Source organism: Cuculus canorus, chromosome 9 (assembly GCF_017976375.1).
Source record: "Cuculus canorus isolate bCucCan1 chromosome 9, bCucCan1.pri, whole genome shotgun sequence".
Lineage (NCBI taxonomy): Eukaryota > Metazoa > Chordata > Aves > Cuculiformes > Cuculidae > Cuculus > Cuculus canorus.
The window spans coordinates 8404114-8418021 of record NC_071409.1 but is presented as its reverse complement, the minus strand read 5'-3'; the positions used below and the strand labels follow the sequence as shown (position 1 = coordinate 8418021).

The following is a 13908-nucleotide window of genomic DNA, read 5'->3' as shown; positions in this document are numbered from 1 at the left end:
TGATTCATAAGCCCAGATTTCAAGAGCAGCAGGAGTCAGAAGGGCAGCACAGAGGGGAGAAAGGGAAGATGTAACACTTTCTGCGCACATTGGGGCATGGCTCCTACAGACTGCCTTTCAAGTAAAGTCTTACTACTTCCCACTTTTGTTCCCAATCCATCTTCTCCCACGCGTGCACCTTGGAAAAGAGCTGATGATAGGACTTGAAGATCCTAGAGGCTACTGTAAGCCTGAATGTGACAATGGAAAATACCAAGCTACATTAACCGTATCAGATCTGACACTTCATTTAATTTCTATCAGCTTAAAAAGTAATTAATGCATTAATTAAAACTTAACATTTAAAGCAACTAAAGCCTTAGTTCTCATGCTAACTCTTTCACTGCCATTACTGCCCATGAAGTGTTCCCCATCTGTGGTCTGGAGGCCAAGAATTCCTCTTCCTGGCACCGCATACAGAAAGGAAGCAAACGATAACATTTGCTTAAAGGCATTTTAATACACAAGTTCCAGAAGCTTAACTCCTTACTGTAGTAATAAGCTTTTTCTTCCTTTCCATTGTATCATATTTTATGCGTGTTCCTGTCTGTGTGAAGAAAGCGAATGAAAAATACTTCAGTATTTATTTTCAGTTGGGAACAACTTCATTAAAACTGCAGAGTTATCCTGGAGTATAAAACTGTCTCAGCAAACTTAAAACATGAACAGGTTTATGTGCTGCAGGGAGCGTAGAGATAGGACGAGGGGGTATTGTTTTAAGCTGAAAGAGGGGAGAATTATATTAGATATTAGGAAGAAATGTTCTCCTATAAGGGTGGTGAGGCAAAGGTTGCCCAGAGAAGTGGTGGCTGCCCCATCCCTGGAGGTGTTCAGGGCCAGGTTGAATGGGGCTTTGAGCAGCCTGATCCAGTGGGAGGTCTCCCTGCCCATGGCAGGGGGTTGGAACCGGATGGGCTTTGGGGTCCTTCCAACCCAAACCATTCTATGATTCTTAATACTCAAGTCGTTCCCATCTCCAAAAGACTGCAGGCATTGAGACTGGCAGCCTTCTCGGAGAACGCAGCAAGAGACAAATGAGCTGACTTAAATATCTGTCTTCTAAGCCTTGCACAGAGACTTGGTGAGATTTATTGACTAGAAAAGCACATGCTATGTTTGTCCTTACATATGTTTGTCTTTCCGAGAATTTAATTTGTAAGCAGACTTGGATAGTTTTCATACAAAGGGTTTTACTCTGGTTCCCCTCTGTCCTTTTTAGTAGTACAACCCTGCAAACTCTGGAATGGAGGGGCAGCAGGGGAATGTTTGATCTAAAGCTGCATCTGTTCTTAATAACATTTTTCACAATACAATGTGTGCTCGAGTCTGATTCAGTATCAATTTCTTAGGAGCTAGTTCAAAAAACGTATTTTGCTTTAACGCCCTAATTTATCTAGTTTTCTGTTCAGACACATTCTTCAGGCGGAAAGGAAGAACAGGCTAATAAAACATGCTATTCCAACATAACACTCATCCCACTTCCTTTATTACTAGGCTTTGTATTCACGCTCAAAGACAAAAAATTTGGGATGGGGTTACATTATGCTCTATGCTGTGCAAATGCACGGGGGGTCCAGGGCACTTTTTGCACGGCTTAAAATCTACTGCCTTGATCCAGAGGTGGCTCCAGTCAAGCTGGCTCCTTCCTGGGAGCCTAGAGTTAAAGCACAAGATCACAAGCTGCAAAAGCTTGTCCTTTTGTATGTACATCCGTACCACAAACACAGTCCCATGCAGAGATATCAACTTAGCTCTGTGGTTGTATAAATATCCAACAGTTTTAAATAAGGGTAACAGGAGTTCATTTCCCTCAGTTTCTGTCCAACTTTCAAGTGAATTATTCAGCTCCTCTGGGTAAGACAGTTTTATAGTGCACAGTGGAGGCTATTTTCAGTGGGAAGTTATACAGGTCTTAAATAATGGAACTTTGGGCAACTGAGGAACAGAGGAAGAAAAGCACAGAGGAAAAAAAATAAAACACTGTTTTGAAACAATCTGTAGAAACATCTGAAGGTGACCTATTCTTAACAATCTTGCCAGCCGCTATTTACAGGGCTGCCTCTAGACAAGGATTGCAACAGAAATTATCCTGAAAAGGAATTCATGCCCACAAACAATTCCTTCAAGAGGCAGGTAATACCGGGTAGCGTGAGGTCGTTAATAACAGTATGTCAGATTCTAAAAGCAAATAAGTCCCTGTCATCAAGACTTGAAGTTGGTTGAAAACAAGCAACTTGGTAATTTCAACAAAATAAAGATGCTCCTGTGATACAGCTGGGTTCTCTACTAAAATGCTTGTATGACAAAAGCTGTCAGTCCAAACAGGGTTATTTTGGCCAATATGTAACTGCATACTGGGTTACAAATATTCAAATGACAAACTGTACTGCATCTTTGCAACAGAACATTTCCAAAATATTGATAGGAAGGGAGGTTTAAAATCAATTTTATTTTTTAATTAAATAACTATTTGAGACTTTTTTTCCCCTCTAGTGTCCTTGGCTGGCAGATGTCTGCTTGGTTCAGTGTGCGAGGGGGGACAGGAAAAACAGCGCAAGCTGCATCATTTTTGAAATAAACAAGTTTCTGATTGGACTTGAGCTCGTTCAGGAGAGACAGCTGCGGATAGAAAGTCATGTCTTAAAGCCTGAGGATGACACAAACTGCTCAGTGTCCTCAATAGAAGAAGATTTCCTCACAGCATCTGAGCACTTTGAGGATGACAACGAGGCTGATGAATATAGAACTGGTAAAAGCAATGGGGCTGAGCATAATTCTGCTGTTGTTCACATTGCAAAAGAGCCGTGGCAATGCTCACAGAAATTGCACTTGATGTTAATTCTTGCGTGTATTTATTTGTAATTTAGAAAATGGACAGCCAGCTGCTGATATTTTTAAATTGTTGTTCAAAGACAAGGATATATGGCTGTGCAGTAATTTTACAGAGCGGTAATGCATTACACGTTTATGCAACCCTTTTCTTGTTAAAGTTATGGGGGATTCTGCAAAAACGAATTTCTTATTTTTCTTTTAATAGGTCATGAAAAACTAAGTGTTTCAGAAGTGTCTTCAGATGTCAAAAAAAATAAAGGAAAGGGATTTGAAAGTCTCCACTACAGAAAAGCCAGGTTGCCACTCATTCTTGAAGGGAACTGCATTAGTAAAGATAATGCAGCTTCTAGAGGCTCTGAAGCTGTAAACGTTGTGGCTGAAGATGGCATCTTACAACCTGAAGATAAGTCAGACCAGGAAGTACTATGGCAGAAGGAATTAGCTGTAAGACCTACTTCAACCGTTAGTAGTACTGATTTGACTAGCAAGGTTGAAAACTCCTGCTTAGAGCACATGGTAGAAGATGTATCTTTAACCAAAATGGCTAAAGAAGAGCTGGGGCCTCTGTATGACCCGGCAACAAAACACAGCAGTAAGACAAATGGAGAGAGTTGTGCAGGTGTCAGGAAAACTGATCCTCCCTCACAAAATGAGCAAGCAACTACCGGTCAGTATGCCACAAATTTAGCAGAATCTGTTCTGCAAGATGCTTTCATTAGACTGTCACAGTCACAACCCACTTTTAGGGAGGAGGCTGCAGTCAGCATCTCCACAGGAGGCTCCTGTAAGTCAGAAGATGCGTCTGCTTCCCGATTGTGGAATGAACTTCCAAAGATCGTCATAGTGCAAAGTCCAGACAGTTCTGAGAATGTATCTGAGTGGGCAGGGTCTGCCTTCCCCAGCCTCTGCCACTGGACTGAATCCGAAAGTTCTGCTGAAGTTTCTGATTACTTTGAGGAAGAACATTCAAACGGACATGGCCAGAGCGCACTGGAAGTGGCACTGGCTTGTGCAGCCACTGTTATAGGAACCATCTCCAGTCCCCAGGCTGCAGAAAAATTCAGACGGGATCAAGAAGCCACAGACTTCAAAAGCAGAGCAGTTGATAATGAAGAGCTACACGCAGCATCTTCAGAGCTACTTGATGAAGACTCTGCTGGCACAGACTATTCATTTCCTTCTGCACTGTGTGGCATGACTCAAGTTGCAAGTGCTGTAGCTGTCTGTGGTCTGGGGGAAACGAAAGAAGAGAAGTACCCTGCAACTTCGTGTGGACTTCTGTCTGCTGCTCAGACTTCTGCAGCCATTACCCTTCATTGTAGCATAGCTATAGGAAGCAGCGTGGAGAAGCTAAATGATAGCATTGCAGAGGCGCTTCTCAAAGAGGCATCAACAATTTTGACAAAACCCAACACATACAAAAATGTAGGGCATTTTATGGAATCTTTAAATGAAAAAATTATTGAAACAGCAGCAAGGCCACGGATTCCACACACTGATGAAGTAATCAGAGATGAACTTGCACAAAACTTATCCAATATCATTCTACGACATTCTATTGAAGAGGTTAGGAAGAAGAGACAGCTACACCCCCATTCAGAAAATGGGTCAAGTGCACAAGACATTTTCATGGATACTGCAAATGAGTTGCTTTTCAATGTAATATATTTCACTTGCAAGAAGATAAATGACATAAGACAAGTTGAAGAGTGTTCTCCGCTCTTTTCTGAGGGCACAAAAGCAGAGAAAGTAACAAGAGCAGAAGGATGGTCAACACAGGCAACAGCACATGAAACTTCACACAGCTCCTTTGATCACTCTGCTGTTAAGCCCTTTGGTACAACCCACAGCACTAGTGCTAGCAAAGATCTTGGAAATGTCACAAACACTAGGACAAATAATATGAAAGATGTAAATAGCAAGGAAAGCGCCACACTGAATTCAGAACCAACAAGTGGAGCTATAGGGCATAATGCCCTTGTTACAAAAACATCTCCCAAGAAAAGATACCTGAAAAGAACCGCACGAGACTGTTACAAATCCCCCAATCAGGGTAACAATCATCATCAGAAGAAAGACTACATAGCATTTTCAGACAGAGAAAATACCTTTGCAATCAATGAATGCAAGCATGGTGTTCAAGAGCAGCTGTCTTCCAGTGCCACCATGAATGCAGAAAACCAGGCCAAGCATAAATCTGATGCTGTGCTAAATAATAATCTTCAGGTTAGCTTGTCTTTATTGGGAAATCATGTCTTGCTTCCATCTCAGCCTGTGCTACAGGTGAAACATTCAAGGGACAAATACTGTATAACAGATTTTGCAGAAGAATTGGCAGAAACGGTTGTCTCTATGGCAACAGAAATAGCTGCCATTTGTCTTGAAAATTCTAATGGAAAGCAACCCTGGTTCTGTGCATGGAAGAGAGGCAATGAATATCTAGTGACTCAGAGTTTATCGTGCAGAACCATGAAAAGGAAAAAGGAAAGCCATGCTAATGGTTCAGTCGTTCGGAAGCACAGGGCACCTAGACTTAGTGAGATCAAAAGAAAAACAGATGAGCATCCTGAGCTAAAGGAAAGACTGATGAATCGAGTAGTAGATGAATCTATTAACCTTGAGGACACCCCAGATTCAGTCAATATCTTTGCAAATGAAGTGGCTGCCAAGATCATGAACCTCACAGAACTCTCCATGGTTGATAGCATCTGGCAAGGTCCAAACCACCCCAGGAGCAGGCTGCACTGTGAAAGATGGAGCCGAGCCAAGGGCTCAAGCTGTGAGAGCATACCAGAAGAGGACTCCGATTCCAAAGCCTCTTTAAATACCCTAGGCCTAATGAATGCTCTTGGTCAGCCTGTGAGTCAGACAAGCTCTGTCTCAAAGCAGTCTAGTTGTGAAAGCATTACAGATGAATTTTCAAGATTTATGGTAAACCAGATGGAAAATGAAGGAAGAGGTTTTGATTTATTACTGGATTACTACGCAGGAAAAAATGCAAGCAACATCTTAACTTCTGCTTTGCAACAGGTAGCCAAGAAAAATGGTCATCTTAATGTAAAACCAAGTTGCCCATCCAAACAGTCCAGCACAGAAAGCATAACAGAAGAATTTTATAGGTATATGCTAAAAGAAATAGAAAAGGAAAATAAAGATAACTTATCTTCCCCTCGGAATTCGAAGGACTGGTGTGGCGGTTTACTGTCACCCACTTTACGATCACCTTTTTGCTTTAGACAATCATCAATGCCTGACAGCAGATCATCGGGCTCTAGGCTAACAGTCAATGTCCCAGTTAAGGCAAATTCATTAGATGGATTTGCCCACCATCACCAAGATTCCTTAAGTGTACAGCCAGTCAGTACAGTGGCTTCTGCAGGTCTTTGCAAGTCTGACTCTTGCCTGTACCAAAGACGCAAGACTGACCAGATAACAGATATGTTGATTCACGAGACATGGGCAAGTTCTATTGAATCGCTAATGCGCAAGAACAAAATCATAGCAGATGAGGCAGAGATTACAGAGGCAGACCAGTTTCACACTGATTCCCCACCACATGTGGAACAATACGCAAACAGACTGGCTGCCAATATTGTTGAAAGTGGCAAAAATGTAATTGTTGCCCACCAGGACTCCTTTGACTATACAAGTGAAGAAGATGTGCTGGAAAGGAAATATTCCCAAAGCACAACTCAGATTCAGTCAAAACCCAAAAGGGATGGAGTGAATCTGGATGAGAAAAAAGAGCATATGAAGAGCCCAGGATGCCTCCCTGCAGGTCAGCACAGGGAAGTGCCTTTAATTCAGATAGAAACCGATCAACGAGATGAGCCAGATAAAGACTCGGAGCCTTTAACTTCCTGTGGCCCTTCTGGAAAGGAGCATCAAAGCAAAGAAAAGCCTCCTGAAGCTTTGGATGGGCAACAGACAGGTCCCAGTTCCCTGCTAAATAGGTAAGTGGCAAAACAGCAAATCAGCACATTGCTTTGGTATTTGTTTTAATTTCCCAGTAACAATTATTTCGATAAAAGAGCAAGATAAGAAGCAAGGCACTTCTAGAGAAATAAACAGGTGAAGTTCTCACTACAGGTTTCTAATAGCATAAAATGACTCAGTCATATATCATGGTTCTGATTTCTGGAGCAAACTAAGATATTACAGGTCTGAGATTCAAATCTAATACTGCGTAGACAAGTAACTTTTTCCTCTACAGATATTTCAGTTTTCCGTAGTCAAGACAGGGAAGCAGGACAAAGTTTGAACTTTCATTTAGCGTTGGCTGGTGTGTCAATTTAAAAGAAAATAAATAAGAGTGTTAGTGTAAGACAGTAGACAGCAGAATTTGACCATGTAGTTCTCTGCTGTGCTTGTTTGTATAGCTGATGCTTTGTGTGCCTGGAAACAAGACCAGACTTTTGAGAGTTTGAAGTTCAGAGTTGTGTTTACAGTCTGGAGCTACAAGTGAAAATAAATTCTTCAATGGAGTAAACAAAATAATAATTAAAAGTCCCCCTCCCCTCACCTCCTTTGATTCAAGATTTCTTTGTTAGAATTTAGTTAGAGAAGAGAATAAAATTCCATTTATATCACAGCTTACTGCCCTCTCCTTCTGGCTGCACTCCTTTTGTTGAGAAATTTGCAACTTTGGTTAAAGCAAAGCATAAGCTCTGCAGTATGAGAGTGCAGTGCAAATGTAGAGGATTGCTGTGGATGCTATGAGGTTAAGAGCAAGGCTCTCTCTCAAATCGTTGCCTATTTTTAACTATATTTCTTCATTGTATCTGTTACTTTAATGGTATCTAAACTCACTTGGAGAATTGCAGCACCCCATTATCTCAGAGTGCCAGAAAGAGTGCAGGTGCTAGTGTTAGAAACCATTTTGTAGCTCCTTTTATCCTAGCAGTGCTCTATTTTGGCTTTAGACAAAGCTCTGCTTGAAGTGAGAAAGCATGTACTTTCCTGTGTATGCTAGTAATTAGGTGGATAATTATCATAGTGTCACTATTCTTTCATGCTGACTCTCCCCGACTAACCTTCCTCTTCCTTCAAACACAACCAGTTTAAATAAGACACAAGTAGAAATCTGCCTATTTAGAATCTTGACTATTTGAAAATGAAGTTATTTTCGTACAGTATATGAGCCTTTTTAATAACAACTTTTCCTCTGCCTTTGAAGCAGAGTTCCCAGAGTGGAACTTTAAAAGCAATAGGGAATTTTAAAGCGATAGGGTTGGTAGGGCAGAATTAGTACCCAGCGGCTATACCTACTAGAGCATTTTGGTTCAGCGGTGCAGTGCAGTTCTGAATCAACTTGTCTCCATTTCCATGTTTGCAGATGCCATGCAGGTTTCTTTTAAAGGAATCTCAAGCAAAAGCTATGGAAGCATTTCCCATATGCGCTCATACTCCTACTGGAAAGGCAAAGCTTCCAGTGGTTCTTCACATGTAGCATGGCTGTCTGGACCAAGTCTAAGATGAAGTAAAAGCCCAAACGTATATATAATATAGATATCAAAGAAACAACTCCAATTACTTTGATCACTGATCCACTCCTACTGGATGAAATCACTTGCTAGTGTAAGATACAGTCACATAGGAGTCTATTAGGAAAAATAAAATACTAATTAAAAAAGTGCCACATAGGCCTAGAGGAAGAGGTCTTCAGCAAGGAAAGAGTGTTGTTTCTTGTATGTAGGCAGTGTAACAGACCCAGTTCTGTCACAGACACACACAAACAGTTCCAACAGACTGTTCAGAAGTAGGGAACTGTCAGTTCAAAGCATCACTAGTTTTAGATGTAATCGCATAACGAATGGAACAACCCCCAAAGAGCCAAGTAACAGCCCCCCCAAAACATCCCTCACGTTTTGGACTAAGTGTTAAATGCTACCTGCCCTGTATTACAAGTCTGAATAAAACCACCACCCTGTGACCTTGGCTGCTCACTGCCTTCATGTTACTAAAGATGACGAGTGTTGTACCTGAGGGGTCAGGATAACAGGGAGAGTTTTATCTGACAGATGCTGAGTGCCTGGCAGAGCAGAGGCCCTCAGGCAACCAACTGCCTCTCTCCCTGTACTCTTTCTGTAACATCCAGCATTAATACAGCAATTTCTCAGTTGTCCTGAGAGTGAGAGCGTAGCAAAAGGAGATATACACAATAGTATTGTCTCAGTATATTCTTAAACAAGTTAATTACTTGGAAAAAACCTGAATTTTTGGGGTGATCTCTTGCTCTAACTGAAGACACGGTGCCTCAGCTATAACTGTAGATAAAAGTCCGAAGGCAAGTACTTCTCTAGAGGCATCCTGCAGAGGGTTGCCAGTACACAGTACATTGTTTTAATCACAAAATTGCAAATGCAGACCATCCAGGAAATATAACAAAACTATAGTTTTACTTTGTTTCTATGGAACTGTAATGATATAATTAATACTTTCTTATCATCCAAAAAGAGAGAGCTTTGGATTATTATTTATTATACTTTTCTGTCTGCATATCAAAATAAGTCTCACAGAGTCCAGATTGGCTTCGAAAAGTTACCATGAATATAGTTTTTATTTTGTATGTTCCTATATATGTGTCATGTAAATGTGTGCACGTGTGAGACATATGTCCAGTGTGCAGAATTATATGCCATTTTTCCCCTTAACCCTGTGTTTTCTAAACTTAGTCTAGGCTACATTTTCCATCTGGTTTCCATCTACCTGCTACACACCTGCCTAGAAAAGGAAAACTTCTCCTTCTCCAGCCTATGCAAAGAACCTAGAAGACACATAAGGCTAAGAGTAGTCAGTGATTCACAACCTACTTTTAATTCGAGACCCCTTTTGGATCTACAGTGTTAACAGTGTAGAAAATCCTGGCAAGAAACTTAGGCACCCATTAGCAGGACAGGGATTTATTTCCAATGTATAATTCCAAGAAACTGTCATTCTGTACTAACGTATACCACATATTTCAACCCTCACTGAAGTGCATTAAGCAATCGGCCTATGCAGTGACCAGTTCTTTTTGTACTTGTAAAATCTTTTTGCACAAGTTAAACTTTTTCTACACATATCTGTTTGGTTGTTTATAGCAGTCACAGGAAGATCCTTATTTAAGAGCATCTCAGACTGTGCGTTCAGCTGAACCTCATGTATAAATTATAAGCATGTCCAATCTCTTGCATCTGTATAATTTTGCAGCTTGGTTGACTTTAATAAGCCACATTGCCTGAAGACTGGTGGCATCGGTTTGTTTGTCTGTATTACAAAGTCAATGTGCCTTCCTTATCACCCTCCCAGCAACAGTCCCCAGAGCAGACTGGATGAAGAAGTCATAGGAGAGACAAAATCACCTGAAGAATTTCCAAACCACCTCAGCAGCAGTGAAGAAAGCACTGGCAGCTGGTCCCAGCTGGCTAATGATGAGGAGAATCCCGATGACACAAGTAGCTACTTGCAGCTCAGCGAGCGATCCCTGAGGTACCCATATTGTTTGTTCTCAGTATGCAATAAGGTCTACTCAACCGAGCCAATGGTTTGACCACCACGCATCAGGAATTGGGACCAACAGCTTGAGAATATAAGCTTGAGCTTATTCCGAATACTGTAAGGAAAGCCTAATCATAGAGTTCATCTCTTTATTTTAAAGAAAAAAAATGAAAAAAAAATTAGCCACTTTCTGGTTCTCAGCCTGGCCTTTTTATAATATTATTGGTGAGCAGGTAGATTCAGACAAAGAAAAACCTTCCTGGCACCACTCAAATGACTCAGACGTACAGTGAAACGGCCATTAGACAAGCTAATCGCTATGGTCTTTCCTTTAATTTATTTGCTACTATTTCCATATTGTTTACTTTGGCATCTCCATAGCCAAGATTGAGGGGACTGCTGTTCCCACCAGGTATCTGCACTGAGAGCAGAGACAGAGTCCTGATCTGTTCAGACTGACACAGGGGAACAGATTAACAGACAGTGGCCAGGATCCTCCTGAGTAAGCGCAAATTCCTGAGCTCTCATTGCAGTGTGCTGCTTTTTGTTCCTACTTAAGTCAAGACATATGTTTAAAGATGTTATCTAGTCCTTAGAGTTTATATAATGTGATGTTAATTTGACTTCAGCCCTTTCACAAATTCTAATTGAACAAGGATTTCTCTTCACATGCTCTTAGATTAAGTTTTAAAATATTGTCAAGTAGTGATATCTTTCTCTTGGGTGTTAAGATGACAAGGAGGGAAGACAGTATATAATAAATAATGAAACAGGGAAGAGAAAGAGGCTGTCAGAGAGCACTGTTGGCTAGTTGTAAAAAGCAGCAGTTTTCTGTTAGTGTAGGTGAACACTCATCCCGTTATTATAGTATGGCCTTTCAGTGAGTCCTTGGTCTGAAAGAGCTAATGTGCTGTGCCTTTTGGCTCTGCATTGAAACAGAAACTGCTACAGCAAGTCTGAGTGCATGGCACGCTGACCCTGATTCAGAGAAACCTTGTGGGGAAAGAAACTGTACAGTCAATCCTTCTAGCGTAAGGAAAAATACTACTAGTTGCTTTTCCAGTAAAAATGAAGTGGTTCAATTTGACTTTGCAACACAGAATTTGGTTTTGCTAATTGATTTGCAGCCAACAAATCCACAACCTGTTCATCAGACTCTGACTGTTCATGCAGACTCATATCTGCATGAACAGTCACTGTCAAAATCACAATGATCTTATAAAGTGAACTGGTACTGTTTTTCCCAAATATTCTCAGATGTAATATTTCGTTCTTGTGAAGAAGCCAAAGAAAATACTTCTATGTATTACTGATCCCAACGAGTTCTGGCTTTAATTAAAATCTCAGTCTTTCATAGTCAGAAACATAAGGGGCTGTCACCGTGCCTGTTGGCTCCATCAGACCCCGATAGTATTTGAGGTGTGATTTAATACACCGAAACTGCTGCTTCTTACAGGCATGGAGTCCCACAACAGGTAAGTGGTATGATGAGAAACCAAACACCCTGCTATAACTCACCACATTTAGAGGTACCTGATCTATGCAAGTTTTTTCCAGGACATACATCTCTGTACCTGAAAATCTTTCTTTTCAAGGACTTGTACAGACCGTATTTCTGTTTGAGGCCTAATGTTCACTGCATAAGCAATTCACAAGAAGTTAGTCAACTTCCTTTTTTCCTCCACTTTACAGCATCATTTGATACGTGCTCCATCTAGGACCCTGTGTTAAAAGACTCATTATTTTGAGCAGATTAGTGTGCTTCATTCTGAGAACCACTTGCTGAGCACAATTGATTTTCTGGAACTCAGCGTAACAGGGAGCAGCCTCTTCCCTTCGCTTTGTACATAAATAAATTTTAAAGAGATGTATGGAGCCGTGTTCAGTGCAGTTTGGCACTAATATTTAAACTTTTGCTTTGTCAGCAATGGCAACAGCAGCACAACTAGCAGTCTTGGCATTATGGACCTGGAAACTTATCAGGAGAACGTGCCATCTTCTCCTGTGATTAAGTAAGTAGTTACTGAAGTGAGACTTGATGTTTAGTCTAATTTTAAGTGCAAATCATTTACGCCATCTAAAATGTGCCAAACCCTGCTTTGTAACCACTGCTGAGCCTGCCGTTAGTCTCAGAAAAAAGTATGTGCAGATGTCTATGCAAAGTGACTGCACTAGACAGGGAAATACAGGGAATCCCATCCAGGGGCATCTCTCGTCCATAGGGATCCACTAGCTGCTCTGCTTAAAAGACAGTTTTCTGTGGTATCAGTTTCCAATTGCATGAACATTCTTCTCTGAATAACTTCAAATACCATCAGAACTTTACTGTAACAGCAAATAAGCTCCGGCAAATAAGGCTCAATTAGAGTCAAATGGAAGAAAAATATGATGGCATTCTTTCCAAGAGTAATAATTAGTCAGCCCAAAGTACATCATGCCTATTGTTTCTGGGCATGTTTCTACTGAGCACATAATTAAATTACCAAGAAATGTGCAAGCATCTGTCTAGAGATTCTGATACTCTGAAGCCAGGTATAACGTGCCAGCTAGTGAATGTCGTGATGCAATCAGGGCATGGCCATTGTAGAATTGTCTGGACTGTACATCACGCAGTGAACGTGGGACCTTTGTGAAGTTGGTGGCATCAGAAAATCTACACAGGTCATTACCAGACTATACTACCACTCTACTGCTTTCAAGAGGCTCTTAATTTTGTAAGAAATCTGGGCATTCATATCTCTAGAGAGTTATGTGCATTCCCGCTCATGTGTTGATCTGGAGACCAGCCTTTTCAAAACACTCCCATCTTCACGGGGGGCAGTGGTAGTTCCTACACATATTCCCAAAGAAAACCCCTCTCCTTTATATTTCCAAGAACCAAGAAGATAAATTTCTGATTGTCCTTGTTAGCTTTCAGGGCTTGTTCTCATGTGTTAGCCAATAGGTGTGAGGAGTTTGTTCTTCCACAAATCAAAGTCAAGGCAGAGAATACATGTGCTGTTCAAACAGAAAACTGGAAAAAAAACATGATGGGAAGGAAGTTACTAAGCAACTCTGATTCCAGGTCATGACATATTTTGCATGCTGCCACTTCATTATTTCCTCTCACATCTCGTAGTAACCATTACATGAGTATATATAATTCTGATTCTTCGAAACCCCGGGGGAGATTCTGAAATCTTGCAATTGAGGGTGGCAGGAGTAGCATCTTCCCATGCTACAAGAAAAATCTTACACTTGTAGCATTCCCCCTGATTTGAGGGCAGAATAGGACAGTCTCGAAACATCTCCTATAGGTGCTGTCCCTCAGGAATGATTAAGCAAATGAAATAGCTGTGACATCAATAGTGAATATGCAATCTCTTGCCACATATACATGAGCATGGGAATCATATTCACAAATGGAAGCTACAGCAATGGCCACATGCCTGGAGGTTGTTTCCTGTAGTTTAGGAAAGAGATAGTACATGAGGAATCAAGACCTCTGGAAATTTTTGCAAGATATAGGCAGAATTTGTTCAAACAAACAGCCAATATATTTAAAACCAGCAGCAGTTG

General features: G+C 41.0%; 2 protein-coding genes across 6 annotated transcripts in view; one reads left to right on the top strand and one right to left on the bottom strand.

Moving 5' to 3' along the window:
- Positions 1 to 13908, bottom strand: part of DAW1 (dynein assembly factor with WD repeats 1) — a 312498-nt gene that overhangs the window by 265092 nt on the left and 33498 nt on the right. The gene's annotated exons all lie outside the window — the stretch shown is intronic.
- The window catches only part of SPHKAP (SPHK1 interactor, AKAP domain containing), a 75767-nt gene that overhangs the window by 56641 nt on the left and 5218 nt on the right, over positions 1 to 13908 (top strand). For 4 of the 5 annotated variants that reach the window (XM_054074334.1, XM_054074333.1, XM_054074336.1 and 1 more), the window contains exons 6-9: positions 2533 to 2788; positions 3077 to 6824; positions 10162 to 10341; positions 12276 to 12362. In XM_054074334.1, the coding sequence (XP_053930309.1) occupies positions 2533 to 2788; positions 3077 to 6824; positions 10162 to 10341; positions 12276 to 12362 (4271 nt within the window). The remainder of the gene's footprint in view (positions 1 to 2532; positions 2789 to 3076; positions 6825 to 10161; positions 10342 to 12275; positions 12363 to 13908) is intronic. The other variant, XM_054074338.1, reaches the window with a different exon arrangement.